The sequence below is a fragment of the Halichoeres trimaculatus genome, unplaced genomic scaffold (genome assembly GCF_033239565.1).
Source record: "Halichoeres trimaculatus isolate MK-OKI-2021-1 unplaced genomic scaffold, fHalTri1.1 fHalTri1_scaffold_21, whole genome shotgun sequence".
Taxonomy (NCBI): domain Eukaryota; kingdom Metazoa; phylum Chordata; class Actinopteri; order Labriformes; family Labridae; genus Halichoeres; species Halichoeres trimaculatus.
The window spans coordinates 7,784,823-7,798,859 of NW_027437199.1; the positions used below are offsets into that span (position 1 = coordinate 7,784,823).

At 38.6% G+C, this 14,037-nt stretch overlaps 2 protein-coding genes across 2 annotated transcripts; one reads left to right on the top strand and one right to left on the bottom strand.

Moving 5' to 3' along the window:
- Positions 1 to 155: 155 nt before the first annotated feature.
- crebl2 (cAMP responsive element binding protein-like 2) lies at positions 156 to 2,307 on the bottom strand. Its single transcript, XM_074698363.1, has 3 exons — positions 2,081 to 2,307; positions 1,131 to 1,328; positions 156 to 986 (listed from the first exon to the last, which is right to left on the bottom strand). Exons 1-3 carry the CDS (start codon positions 2,093 to 2,095, stop codon positions 837 to 839), a joined length of 363 nt encoding a protein of 120 aa, XP_074554464.1. The 5' UTR covers positions 2,096 to 2,307; the 3' UTR covers positions 156 to 836.
- Positions 2,308 to 4,682: 2,375 nt separating this feature from the next.
- Positions 4,683 to 11,947, top strand: tcp11l2 (t-complex 11, testis-specific-like 2). The gene is made up of 10 exons (XM_074698755.1): positions 4,683 to 4,840; positions 8,355 to 8,535; positions 8,681 to 8,813; positions 9,033 to 9,153; positions 9,254 to 9,477; positions 9,564 to 9,700; positions 9,808 to 9,980; positions 10,064 to 10,245; positions 10,359 to 10,531; positions 10,632 to 11,947. The coding sequence occupies exons 2-10, from the start codon at positions 8,367 to 8,369 to the stop codon at positions 10,889 to 10,891; spliced, it is 1,572 nt and encodes a 523-aa protein (XP_074554856.1). The 5' UTR covers positions 4,683 to 4,840; positions 8,355 to 8,366; the 3' UTR covers positions 10,892 to 11,947.
- Positions 11,948 to 14,037: the final 2,090 nt, after the last annotated feature.

The window sequence follows — 14,037 nt, forward strand, 5'->3', positions numbered from 1 at the left end:
ATATCAAGAAAGAATTAAAATCAAGTCTTAAAAGTTAATTTTTTCAAGTTCAACTAAAGAACTTTTACATGTTTAATTTAAGTTTATATTTTCATTTAACTAACATTTGTACTGAGAGTTGTAAAATAAATGAAGTCAGCTTTGAAGTCACTTAGGAGTTCAGAAACAGCATCCTCTAGTGGTCAAACACATTTTTAATTTTCTTCTACAAACAAGATTTCAGAGACATGAAATGTTGCAAAGCTTCGAGCTAACATCATCTACCAAAGTGCTTCAGCCAAATACAGGAAAGTGCAAAAAGTTACATTACAAAAATAAAACAGATTTAAGAGCTTTAAACTTCCAAAAGTGATGTTAACATATTTTTTGTATTTACGGTGCAAAAACAAATAGGACAAAGAAAAGCTGTTGGCTTTGAGCCCTGTCCTCGTGTCTGTAGATTATCTAGAACAGAGCTGAGAAAAGCTGAAGTTGTGGCCTTAAACAGGAAGTAAGGGAAAGTCCAACTAAACATTTGCAAACACAGAATACTTCCTTTAAGCCAACATAAAAATACAAAAATATATCTAACATTTATCCAAAACATTCTGTTACATCTTTGTACATTTAGATTCCCTTCTCCGGCTTCTCATCTTGAACCATCAGCAGAACTTCTTGAAAATGTTGTTAAACAAAATGATTATGAAAGAAAGGGCAGCAACAGACTGACAACACATAAGAAATGTAGGACATGTATCGGAGCCTGTGGCTACGAGTGTGTTCCTGTGGTTAGTTTGTGTTTGAAGCAGACAGAATCAGCAGCAGCACTTTGTGTACACACTCACTTTCACACACATTTAGCCATTGCTACTGCTAATGTTGTTCTTGTTCTTGGACGCCTTGGTGCTGCTGCCTCCTGGAGGCAATTTCTGCTCATCTCCGGTCAGAAGAGCTTTAATCTCTGATGGAATCTTCCCCTGATCCATGGCTGAACACCACTGCTTGTACTGCAGGCGACAAATAATCAATGATAGACAGAGTTAATGAATAAATATCAATGTTTTAATAACCCTCAGAGAAATGGTAGTTAGAGCTCAAAGAGATCATATATGATGATGTGATGCTTAATAAGGATTCAAATGTTCACTCACCATCTCCAGCTCCTCTCGCAAGGCGCAGATAGCCCTCTCCTTACTGGAAACCAGTTCCTCCAAGTACTGGTATCTCAGCTTCTTCCTGGCTCGACACTCTCTCGCACTTTGACGGCTTCGCTCCAGTTTGGCCTTCAGGTCGATCTTTGCTGGTTTGCGTCCACGTTTGCCAGGTTTCTTTACTTTGCCAGCCACCATCTGAAGACAAACACAACAGTGTCATTTTTCAGCAAAGAAATGTGTTTGGGATACTTCTGAGTTGATATACAGCAGGTGAGCAAATACGTCTTGGAAAGTGTTCCAAAATGGAAAGGATAGTCCATGAAAACTACACAAGGTGTAAGGAGTGGGTCATATGATCACGTATTACGTTAACACGTTTTGGTCTACAGTGTATTGTTGAGTCCAAAGTCAACACAACTGTTGACAGATTTTGACGCACTTCATGAATCCACCTGTCCAAAAAATTTAATGAAGATACTGGTATCTGTAACCAGCAGGACTCAGTACCTGCCCACAGTGCCAAAACTAATACCAAATAAATTAATTACCATGATTTTACTTTGCTTGATCGGCTTATAAAAGTTAGAAAATGAGTTTATTTCAATATCATTTTGCATCTAACATTTACTGACATACTTGTATGGTCTCATATGACTCTTAACACTCTTAAACTTGACACTTATTTATGTAATATTCTATGAGGATTAATCTGCAATAGACGTTATCGTGATTACATGTTAATGTGCCTTTCTGTTTGCATGCGGGTTGATTTTTCCTATAACTTTATTATGAGCAAAGAAACCTTAGGTCAGACCTGATACACCACATCGGTGTATAGCTATAGGAAGCTGTTGTTCGCAAAGAATAAACCCTGAAGTGCAGAGAAAAAGCACTGTAAATACCACTAGAAGCACTGAGGAGTTAGCTCATAGCCGTTAGCATCTTACCTTGTTATCATCCATTTTGGTTTAACGCTACCGTGTAGGCAGCAAGCTCCGGTTAGCTTCACTCAGCTCAGAGATATATTGTAAGGAAAAACTGAGAACTTCAAAAAGACGAATAAATTACGTCTCGAACAAACCTTTAGAGGAAAAAACGGACTCAAGCTTACTGAGGTAACAAGCGCGATGTTGTTTATTATGTTCACATTTCCTGCTGACGTCAGGGAATAGCGTCATCGCACTCGCTAGCTCGCGAGACAGTTTTTTTTTTAAATCTTTATTTCGGCGAATGTTTCAAGTAGAAATCTTCCAGTAAAAAGAAAACAAACGAATAAATAAATTTCAAAGCCATAATAATATGATACAAAGTCTTAATAACTAGGTCCTTAGATAACATATACATATTGTTGAATCTGAAGAGTAAACAATATAACAACAACAACAACAACAACAAAAACTATAATAATAATAATAATAATAATAATAATAATAATAATAATAATAATAATAATGATGATGATGATAATAATAATAATAATAATAATAATAATAATAATAATAATAATAATAATAATAATAATAATAATAATAATAATTTGTGGTGTGATGTTAACATCATGACTAAATTTCATAATTCCAATTTCATATGCTTTAATTGTGAAATGTATTGTATTTTTTCCATAATACATCATTAACCTCCATTTTTAACCTTAAAAGTCATAAAACTTTTATTCATTTAACATTGTGCTATTAGTCCTTTTAAAGGCAGACCTCATCACCAACCACTGACAACAAGGAAGACTTTTCCTGTGTGGCCTATTTTTATACCCACTCTTAGTTCAACTGTTTTTGTGAATTTATAACATAGTTCATTTTGCAAAAAAAGTAACATTTGTGGGATATGTTTTGGAACATAGTGACAATATATTTAAATTGTCCTCTCATGTGTCTGTATCACTTTGACAAACCTTACTTACTAAACCTGTTATTACCTGTTGTTATACAAGTTGTTTGAAATCTGTTTCTACACAAGCTGAGTTGTGACTTTTGTCGACTAGCCCAGTAGTCCATGAGAAATGCATTTATCGTGTTATGGTGTCTATGTTAAATTTTGTGCTTTGCCTCTCCCTTTCCTTGGTTTTCCTGTTTTCCCTCCGTTGTTTCCCTCTCTGTCTCTGTGTTGCAGGGCATGGGCTCTGGATTCCCTCCTCCTGACTGCTCATCTGATCCACTGCAGCTGCTGATTCTCCTCACCAGTACCTGATCTTCTTATCAAGCCTTGCAGTATTTAACCATGACTCATACAACCAGACTGCTAGAATATTCAGTCTCCTTTGGGGTAAAGACGTTCAGACCTTTTTTTCTGAGATGGCTTTTGATATTTTGGAGTTTTGCTGTTTTTTTCCTGGACAGCCTGGCTTCAGCCTTTAGCAGCCTGTTTGGTTCATCTGCCTTCAACTCTTCTGCCATACCTGTCCACGGTCCATCAGTGGACCCCAGAGAGAGTAATGGCTACTTTAGCAGAGACGAATGGGAAGCCAAAAAAAGAAAAGAGCAACAAATTTCAGCACTGGAAAGAATTGTAAACCAGAAATCTGAAATTAATGTCCTGATGCTTGATAGACGGACTGGTTGTTCATCGTAGATACCTGCAGCTGAATTAACAAGCAATTCTTTTAATTTATTTTTTCTTTTTTGTCAATGTTTTTTAACAGATAACAAATTACAGACAATCAGACTGTTCAGGAAAATGTAATGGGGCGAAATAAAAAGACTATAAATTAAGAAAAATGAAATATACATGTTGAAATAAAATAAATAAGTACATGTACTTTACATAATGAATGTATTAATTAAGGCACTTCTTGGTTTGGGGTAAGTGAAAATCAATTGTTTAGGACAAGCAGTGTGTGTTCACTTTTCTTGTTTGTCATTACTCTTAAGGTGTCTATATAAAAATAGAATTCATTTATGAAAATACGAAAATTAGGTAGGGACTTGGAGAACTTAAATTTTTGGATATGAAACTTACCCTTGAGAATCATTAGATTTACTATGAAGAAAATTGATTGTCACTGCATTCAAATTTTGCAATAATATCTTGAGGTCTGATTGTTATGTATTGTTTAGTATTATTATAAACAAATTTCTAGGTCCCCCCAAAACACAGATGATAATGGGCAAATACAAAACAAATGCAAAATTGTCTCTGGCTCAAGTTCACAAAAAGTACAAATTTCATCCACATCAGTAAATGTGGAAATAGATTTGTTACAAGGGTAAATACAATGTAAAAATTTAAAATGAACTTCTCGTATTTTATTTGAAAGACAGAATTGAATAAACAAGCAATGGTTTCCTTGAGTGGCTGCAAACTGAGGTCACATCCGGAAACCAGCATAAACAAAGACGTCCCACGTGAAACAGACCGGGGCGTACCAATACGACTAAAGGCTATACAACCACAATGTGGTTATTACATTGACTTAATGTAACTTAATGTTTGACTTGAGTGATTTAAAATTCACAATTCCACGGGATGTTTCAGTTCACGAACATATATACTGTATATGCCTTAGTTTTTCTACTTAAACACCCCTATGTGTTGAATGGTTTCACCCGCTCGAGGACAAACTGTTGTAGCTGAGGCAACGAAGGACCTTTAAACAGTGAGACGAGCTGAACCCGAACGTCGACGAATATCCTGTCCTGTCACGGCTGAGCCTATTTTGCTTGTCAGTCTCCTTTCCCGGAGTCGTGAATGAGGCAAGTTTTGTCTTTTATTTAATTACAGATAAACTAGCTGGCTACATGGCAGCAACTTTCAACGTCCATTTGAGTGCTGTGGTGCTAAAACTTTGGTTTAGTCGTCGAAGATTATCGAAAAGCTGCTTGCCTGAAACGACATTTGTGTATTCATATGCACTTGTAGTCATCACCGAGTAACAAAAAAAGCTGTCATGTAACATGTAACACGACAGTTCCGTAGATGTTTGTAAGTATTTAGCAGTTATGTACAACCAACGTCACCTGCGACAAAATGATTTTTTTAATTGATCTGTTGTCGATTTTAACTCTGTAATTTCAACAAAGCGTGTGTTAAAGTAACAAAGACGTGTGTGTTAACGCTGCCCCACTGTAAACAGGACAGTGACAAGTTGCCAGTCCACAACAATTGCGTGCTGTGAGAACGTCGTAATGCACCTAACTGTGTTTTTCATTGAGGCTCTGTAAACAACATAAATATGTTTCCGTCAAAATAATTGGTTACACTTATTGTTGTGATCTGCTGCTGAGATCACGTGTACCCACTTCTCACGCGTGTGTGGATATTTTTTTATGCATGTGCATGGCAGTGTAACCAGACATTTTCCATGTAGGGGTGAGAGACAAGGAGCTGCAGCCAATAAAAGCAGTCCTCGTATAGTTAGCCCTGCCTCCTTCATCCACTGCTTTGTTTACATTATACTGCAGTGAGATCTGGATCCCAAAAGGCTGTCTTTGTCTGTAACAGTATGCAGCATATATCACAGTACTGACACGTCATTTCCTGTGTTTGCCTCATATGATCTTAACCCAAAACACCTGGGCACGTTGTTATGCTGGTGCACTGTTTTCAGCACATATATTACACATTAGTCACACTTTAGTTCGACTTTATTCCCTCATGCTTCTGAATTCTTTCTATTTTTTGCTGCATGATTCTGTCACAAACTTGTTCTAAGAGGATTTCTCCTGATGAGGACACAGATGACAGTCCATCTAATCCGTAATCACTTTTCTGGACTGTACCCCCGCCCCCATCCCTTTGAGATAATCTCTGAAAATTGGCCTACTGGGTTGCCCATGACCTATCTGTCCAGTCTAGCACATGATGTAATGAATGAATACAGCAGGGGTACATGGAAGTCGCACACTCCCCCCTCTTACACCCATCCTCACCCCTTGAGCTATCTTTAAACCAAAAGAGCAGCGAGGGAGTGTGCGTTCATTTTTGGCAGCAGATAACTGAGACGAGGGACAGGAACACCCAAGGGTCACCCTGCCAGCACTGTGCATCTGATATAATATTAGAAATGAAGGCGCCTAGTCAGGAGACAGTGACAGTAATCTATCCTTTCCTTATCTCTTGGTTAGTGTTTATATTTCAGCGATGGACAGGTGTAACAGGATCAGCTGACCGTTCTGAAGCACCTCTGTTGTCCATTGTTTGCCTGGAGAGACAGCTGATCAGCGTGCATTGTGTCTGTTTTATCCTGGAGAGAAACAAGCTTTTGTTTGAACCTTGTTATGGAAATGGGTCCCTGACTTCGTCAACCCCTTTGGCAGTGAGCAAACATTGGAACATCAAGTGTTTTGCAACAAGTTACTTCATGCACTTCCAAAGAATTTGATATAGCTGTGGTGTTGATATAAACAAAATAAACCTCAAGACCTTTTTTTATCCATGGATCCTGACCTCATGAGCTGTTTTACTGAGTGTGAACAGTGTTTGTGCTTCAGTTTGTTAGCTGCCTCCTTGGTAACAGCAGCCACTGTTGAATACGTTACCTCAAATACCAGCTCAGGTAAACTTAAGGTGAAGCTTGTGTAATTTGTTTTCCCTGCGGTGAACTTTAATGTGGCTGTGCGTGGTTATGTTATTCATAGGAGACTCAAAAAAGGCACAGTAGGTTTTTTTTTTAGCTGAATTAAAAATAGAGGCTGTTATGACCAGGTTACTATAGTCTTACATTTTCCTTTGGTTTTTACTGTCTGACTTTTTGTTTTCAATTCCAGTTAAGTTTTTGTTTTTTATTCAGGTTTTCTAGTTTAGTTTAGTTCTTTTTTTATGCTTATTTTGAGTGAAGTTTTTTTTATTGTCAGTTTTAGTTTTAGTCTTTTTTGTACGTCTTCTTTGTAATACTGAACTGGGGGCGAGATTAAAAAATATCAGAAAAATGTTTCAAAACATCTTTCCACTTTTAAAAATGTATTCACCAAGGACAGATGTAGGGATGGGAATCGAAAACCGATTCCTGTTGAGAACAAGGTTAAAATAGTTTTGGATTTGTCATAGTTTAGTTTTAGTTAGTTTTGACATTTTTTTTCCATTACAGTTTAGTTTTAACTAGTTTTGGAGCGGGCATTCTAGTTTTGATTTAGTTTTAATTTTTGCAACAAGGCTTAGTTTTAGTTTAGTTTTAGTTTTTTCATACCTTATCAACCAGGTGCAGGATTCAAAAAGGTCAGAGTAAATATTTTGTAATTCTGTTTATTTTCCAGTTCAACATAGTGCTCACTGCTCAGTCAATGCTGATACTGAACTGTTGGCTGCTGCCTTCAACACAAGAAAATAATATTAATTTAATATAAAAATATGAACATGAATTATATAAAATAATGTTAACATGAATTAAATAAAAATAATAAATTATATAAAACAATATAATATGAGCTTTAATAATTAGAAACTTAGACTCTGTAACAATAAAGTCAGACTCACATGAAATTTAACTATTACAGTTGCTCTGATTCATTGCTCCACTATGTTTGGTCGCAGCACAGCGCACAGCCAGTCAGTGCAGTGAACAAGCACGTCCCAGTACGTCGCTGTGATGGTGCCAATTTTTACCTGTTTCTGTATAATTATGCTCAGAAATATCCAGACTCAGGGACCAATTACATTTTATTCACTTACAATATAAACTCAGTTAAATGTTGTTGACACAGAAAACCTGTAAAGCTACTTTTTGTACCAAAAAAAATCACAACAGGAATTGATAAAGAATCAGATCGATAAGCAGAATCGATAAGGGAAAAGGTATTGACAAAATCTTATCAATTCCCATCCCTAGACAGATGAACAGTCATATACATAAAACAATGTGTGTGTTTTTTAGTCTGGCCACCAGGACCACTTTGCAACGGGACAGCATTGCAGTATTCAGTTCAATCCTTTATGCTCAATCTTCAACAGAAAAATAAAAAAGACCTCTGAGAATGCCTCATATAGCCTCCATGTTTATGGGATCGAAGGTCAGCTGCAGATATTTTTGAGACCTATTACCATAACCATAGAATCTACAACTTGGAAAAAGTATCAGGGAATGCGGGAACAGTATTCCAGTAAAAACTCAAACCCTTTTCTTGTTATGAGTCTGAAAACAGAGATGCAAGAAAGTTCATCACACCACATTTCTGCACCATTGTGTCATATTGCAAAACACAGGAGCTAAGCGATGCCAAAAAGGTGTAAACACCACAACTTCAAGTGTAATAACCAACCTTCTCTGTGCAGCTGTGACCCAAGATGCCTCTGAAAGACGAGGGGCCGTCTTCTGCATCCAGTGGAGAGGATCAGGGCAGCGATGTGGAGTCTTCATCTGAGCGCTGCGACAGTTTGACTTCAGCCAGCGACCTGGACTGCACCCGAGAGAGCTTTACCAGCGACTGCTCCAGCAAACACTGCTCTCCTTCCTGTGAGCCTTTACATATCTCTTCATTTGATTTGATTACTTCTAAGGAACTGCCTTTTGTTTTGTCTCAGACTGAATTAATTAAGATTTTTGTTGTTTCATTTCTCATTTGACTTACAAAGATAGTATTTCTTCTTTGCTCTTACAGCAAGTCCGCCCCGAACGTTGACCCTCGATGAAGTCATGGATTGTGCCAAAGACCTGTCCAACCTCACCCTCAGCCATGAGATCACTGTGAACCCGAACTTCCGCCTGGAGCTGAACAGCATACCTCAGGACAGGTAGAGCATTAAAAGCTAGGAGGACAAAAACTGAAGTTTCCAACAAGCGTGATCCTTCAGTCACTTGTCTTCAATATAGTGTTGAGTTTTCAAGTTGGTTGGATACAGTTTCAAAACATTAAAAAACATACATTCCCCTTAAAAAAAGTTTTTTCTTTTGACTCTGAAAATGATGAAGAACATTTGCCAAATTAAACCCAACTTCTCTCTTTTTTATAGTTTATGGAAGTTGGTGAGGGATAATGTCCACAAGGCTTTCTGGGACATCCTTGAGTCAGAGCTGAACGACGACCCACCTGAGTACGAACAAGCCATCAAATTACTGGAGGAGATCAGAGAGGTTAGTCAGTACAGTCTGATGCTTGCAGCCTCATTAGACCTAGAGATGATTGTCATCTTTCCATGACTGATGAAACTGTCCCATCATTCCTCCTTGACAGATCTTACTGTCGTTCCTCATTCCTGGAAGCAACCGGATGAGGACCCAGATCACAGAAGTGCTGGACATGGACCTGATCCGTCAGCAGGCTGACAACAACGCTGTAGACATCCAAGGACTTGCGTCATTCATTATCTCCACCATGGGGAAGTTATGTGCGCCAGTGAGGGACGAGGAAATCAAGAAGCTGCGAGAAAGCACGGACAACATCGTGACGCTGTTCAGGTAGGGTTTTGAAATCCCCCGTCATCAGGGAATACATAATCTCTGTCAATTTTCTTTCTCATGAATGTGTCTTTCTTTCACATCAGGGAGATCTTTCGTGTGCTGGACCTGATGAAGGTGGACATGGTCAACCTGACAATCAATAACCTGAGGACTGAGTTGCACAGGAATGGTGTTGAATACGAGAGGGCAACTTTTCAGAGCATCCTGGATAAAACACCAAGTGAGTGAAAAAAAAACACACAAGATACTGTCTAAGAGCAGTAACAGCAGTAGAAACTTGAAAATATACACACTAGCTCAATTTTCAGTGTGTTTTTCTTTGTTCAGGCGCCCTGGAGCACACCACCTCCTGGATTAAATCTGCCCTCCAGGAGCTGCAGTTGGCTGCCGTCCCCGGGCAAAGCAAAGGCCAGGGAGTGGCGCCTGGGCCCTTTCAGGTCATCAACACCGCCTTCCTCAGCCTCCTCACATGGGACTACAGTGAGAGGCCTCTGCCTGAGGTGAGTGCGTTTGAGAATTAACAACCTGATTGAAATTTTGAGTCACTCTTCTTGAGATATTCACGCGGATGTTTTTTGTTTAGACGTTGATGACCGACGAGACACGACTGCGAGAGATTCAGTGGCAGCTGCAGCGAGTTCAGGCGGTGAACGAGGTGCTGCTTATCGTCTACAGCACCGTCGGAGGACCTATCCAAGGCCTGTCATCGCTTTCCGAGCGTCTGAAGAAGATGACGAGTGTGCTGCTGGAAGGGATGCACAGCCCGTCAGTTCACACCCTCTTTTTTATCTTTTTATAATCATCTGTTCTCTAAAGTCCTATCAGAGGTCATAAACCATTTCACAACAGCAGTTTTCTCTCTGTCTGTGTACCTTTAGTGGCTTTAAGCTTGAAGAAGCACTAGAGGGCGTCAGTGTTCAGATCTCCTGCGAGCTGAACAAGTCTTTAACAGAGCGAGGATACCCTGCACTGACTCCAGCTCTGCAAGACGTACTGAAAGGACAGATCTGCAACATCACTCAAAAGGAAAACCCCATTCGCACACTTGTCGGTGAGTTTGAAGATGTTTCTGAGGCCACCTGTGAGCACCCTGTTGTACATGTATGAAAAAGTTTCTTTGGTGTTTCTGACCTGTTGTTCTTCCTCTGCAGAGGATCGTGTGCTGCAGTACTTCTCGGCGCTCATCTTCGCTGCTAAACACGACGTCAAACTTGAACAGATACCAGCCGGCCTGACCGCCATCAAACCTGAACTGATGCTGATTGGAGCCAAATTCAGCTCCATTGTTGGATACAACAAAATGGTCTATGGACCGTTCTACGCTGATATCATCAGGAAGCTTTTGTTCAGCGAGAGCCAACCAGCAAACCCTCCTCAGGACTCCCCTCAAGACGGTCTCACCTCCAAATAAAACTGCACACTCCTGCAGCCTGAGGAGTCTCTTTGCTTTTAGTCTTAGCTAAAGCTCGGAGGTACTAGAACAGCTAGTCAGTACCACTGCTTTGCTAAGCTGGAGTCACTTTTGTAGTTTCTATCACTACATCAAGCAGTGACGGTGCTGCAGTAAAGGCATCACAGAGGTGACCTGCGTACTTTGTTATAGATGCTTCTTTACATGTTGAATATTTACACATTTACTGCTAAAAACCAGTGAACCAGTGTTACCAAGGACACATTTCTGGACCTAAAAGTGATCCCTACATTTTGATTAGCCACCTGTTATTGTGAAAGAGAAACATGTCTGAAACACATGGAAAGCTTTATCAAGCAAAGAGGAAGAATAAATATTCAGAGAAGTAGCAGAGTAGCACAGATCTTTACATTCATGGTGTTATTTATCGAAAGTAGCTTAGGAGGGGAAAAAATACTGATTTCTCCAACCACCTTTAAGCACATTTATGCAAACCACGAGATAGCCTTTTCCCCATGTGTTCTCCCTTTAAAATCTCTTAACCAGCCAGAGAACTAAACTTTGTGTTCTGTTTAATCCACTGATGTTACTTTAGTGTAAAAGAAGTTAAAAAATAAAGGGTGTTGACTTTACAAACGAAGAAATGCATGTTGTCTGCATGAGTAGCCTTGTTTGGAGTTGTTTTTTGTTCTTGATTTTTTTTTGAGTATTTGTCACATTATGTATGTTATATACTTTTACTTACTTGCTTCCAGTGGATTACTTGTTATATTGGTTGAGTTGTTATATTTGTTACATTTTTAGGGTCCTGTAGTTGTTACAGTATCCTAGTGTTGGCTGTTAAAAATCTGTTATGGGGACATGAAAGGTGCTGACCTTAAAAGTTGTATTGACACATTTCCAGAGGACTGATACATGTTTGGGGGGTGGAAATAAAAAATAAAGCAATTATGTACTTGTACAGAAGTTTACATAAAAATGTGGGAAGTTGTTCTTCTTCTTTTCTGTACTGGAAATATGACTTAAAAAAAATTAAAAAGAAAGTTTGATATGTTACGATGTGTACGAGGATCTGTTCATGTACAGTGTGATACCCAATCTTGGGCCGAGCTTGCGTGACGCTGAGAGTGATCTATTAGAACATATGTTGTAAGTTTTTGGCACAAGATTGGTTGATATTCGGGGATTATAAATCCGTTTTTGGCAAGTGTCATAAGTCATTTTGGCAGAGTTGATAAGACTGGAAACTTCACCTATTCGAGAAAGGTCATTGCCCAAATGTAGGTTAGGAGTGATCGAGCCATATCGAGGAGGTGTGTCTCAGAAGACGAAGAACCAGAGCTGCCAAAATGACCAACATGTTTCCCGTGAATCAGGACGTCATAGTTTTTTTTTTGTGTGGACATCTCTCGAGCTCCTAACCCTCCAAACTGTGTTTTCAAAAAAGCCATAATTCCATCACTTCTTGCTCTTTATCATGAAACATACACCTTTAGACAGATTCCTTTAATCACTTAATGATTGCAGTACCAGACTTCAATCTGAGGGGTTCAAGTTTTTAACATTAAGACAGTTATCGAATGGTGAGTCATTAATGGGGAGACTTGACTCCACAGAGCGATATAATTGTGTGTCGTCAGCGTAGCACTGAAATGAAATACTGTGTCCATGATTTGGGCGAGGAAAATAAAATAGGGAGAATGACACTGGTCCGAGCATTGACCCCTGAGGAACTCCCCAATGTAGCCTGAAAAGAAGGGAAACATTATCAGTAGACACCATTTATTTGGAGAAAAATATGAGTTCAAGACTTTCAGAGCCAATATACCAACGTGTCCAGTGTTCCCCTGGCTCTCTTTGTGTAAAGGTTGCCTGAGTCTGAAAATGTGTGTCAGTTGGTGTTTTATCAGAACATCTTGGCAGGTGTCTGGCAAAGCATTGGTGGATATTCGGGAACTGGAAACTTTTATCAGTCATCTGATCTGATAAGATTGGAGGCTTCCAGTGTTTCAGTAGGTAAGGTCATTAACCTCAGGGATTAAAAGTGTTACTGCCATTTTAAGGAGGTTAACTAATGAACGAACTATTTTGTGTTTCTGAAAATCAAAATGATAAATGCTTATGGAATAATATCTGTTGACAAATGGGCCCATTTGTATCTTGGAGCACATTTCTCAAACATTATACGAAAAATTCTGTCCAGCCTTCTGTAATAGTTGAAAAAAACATAAAGGAAATATATGTATTAGAGAATTCACGAATCCATCATTCCATGCACATTATCGTCAACTACATGTTTATATCAACCAGTTACATATGAAGATGTTTTTTTTCAGTGGCAAAAATAGAAAAAAACACCATCTTGCTGTAAATTTCAGAAAATGACTAATATTTATGTCAGAAGTTACTTCCTGGAAAGTGTTTCTGGTAAATCTGTTTTTGGAACAAGCAGGAGCTTGTTTGTTCTAATTGATCTGGTCACTTTGCCAGTGACACAGTTTGGTTTGAAATAGGTTTCATCGCCAAAGGTTGGACAAAGGTTTTATCGCCATAAAGATAACCATTGCCCGTGAGGGGTGGAGCTGGAACTACACAGGTTGTTTCTGGGTCTCCAGTCTGTATAAATTTATTTGTGAGAGAGAAAAGCGGCTTCATTTATCAGTGGATTTAATCTCTGGGGTTAGAAAACTGGTTTAAACGTGATTCTTTGAAAACAGAAGCAGGTGAGTACTGATGATGATGATATCTGTTGTATTAAGAAATACGGGAACAATGTGGCAGGTGTATTTTTCTGCAAACAGTATCCCAGAACAACAGGTGTTCAGGTCAATTTAACACTAAAAGGAAAGGTGAGAATAAGTTTATCAAAACAAATCTCAATAAACATTGTAGAAAGAAAGAAATGCAACTAAATAATTACTTTTTCATATTTTGCCACTAATCCATTTTTTTTTAATTGGAAAGTGCATTTCTATTTTAGAGACCCATGTGGCCGTTATAGCAGAAAAAGGCTTGTATCATTTGTGTTTTTTTTTAATTTGCTTAAATTCTACCAGTGAAATACTGTAAACATTGCACCTACAGCAAATTAGCGTACATTTGGATAACAATAAATTACAGTATTTCTTCAGTGCAGTAAATGAGCT

Coding starts and splice junctions, on each gene's coding strand:
- crebl2 (XM_074698363.1), bottom strand. Junction 987..1,130: donor TGCGAGAGGAGCTGGAGATG/GTGAGTGAACAT, acceptor TGTCGCCTGCAG/TACAAGCAGTGGTGTTCAGC.
- tcp11l2 (XM_074698755.1), top strand. CDS start 8,367: ATGCCTCTGAAAGACGAGGGGCCGTCTTCTGCATCCAGTGGAGAGGAT. Junction 8,814..9,032: donor AACAGCATACCTCAGGACAG/GTAGAGCATTAA, acceptor TCTTTTTTATAG/TTTATGGAAGTTGGTGAGGG. Junction 9,981..10,063: donor GTGAGAGGCCTCTGCCTGAG/GTGAGTGCGTTT, acceptor TTTTTTGTTTAG/ACGTTGATGACCGACGAGAC.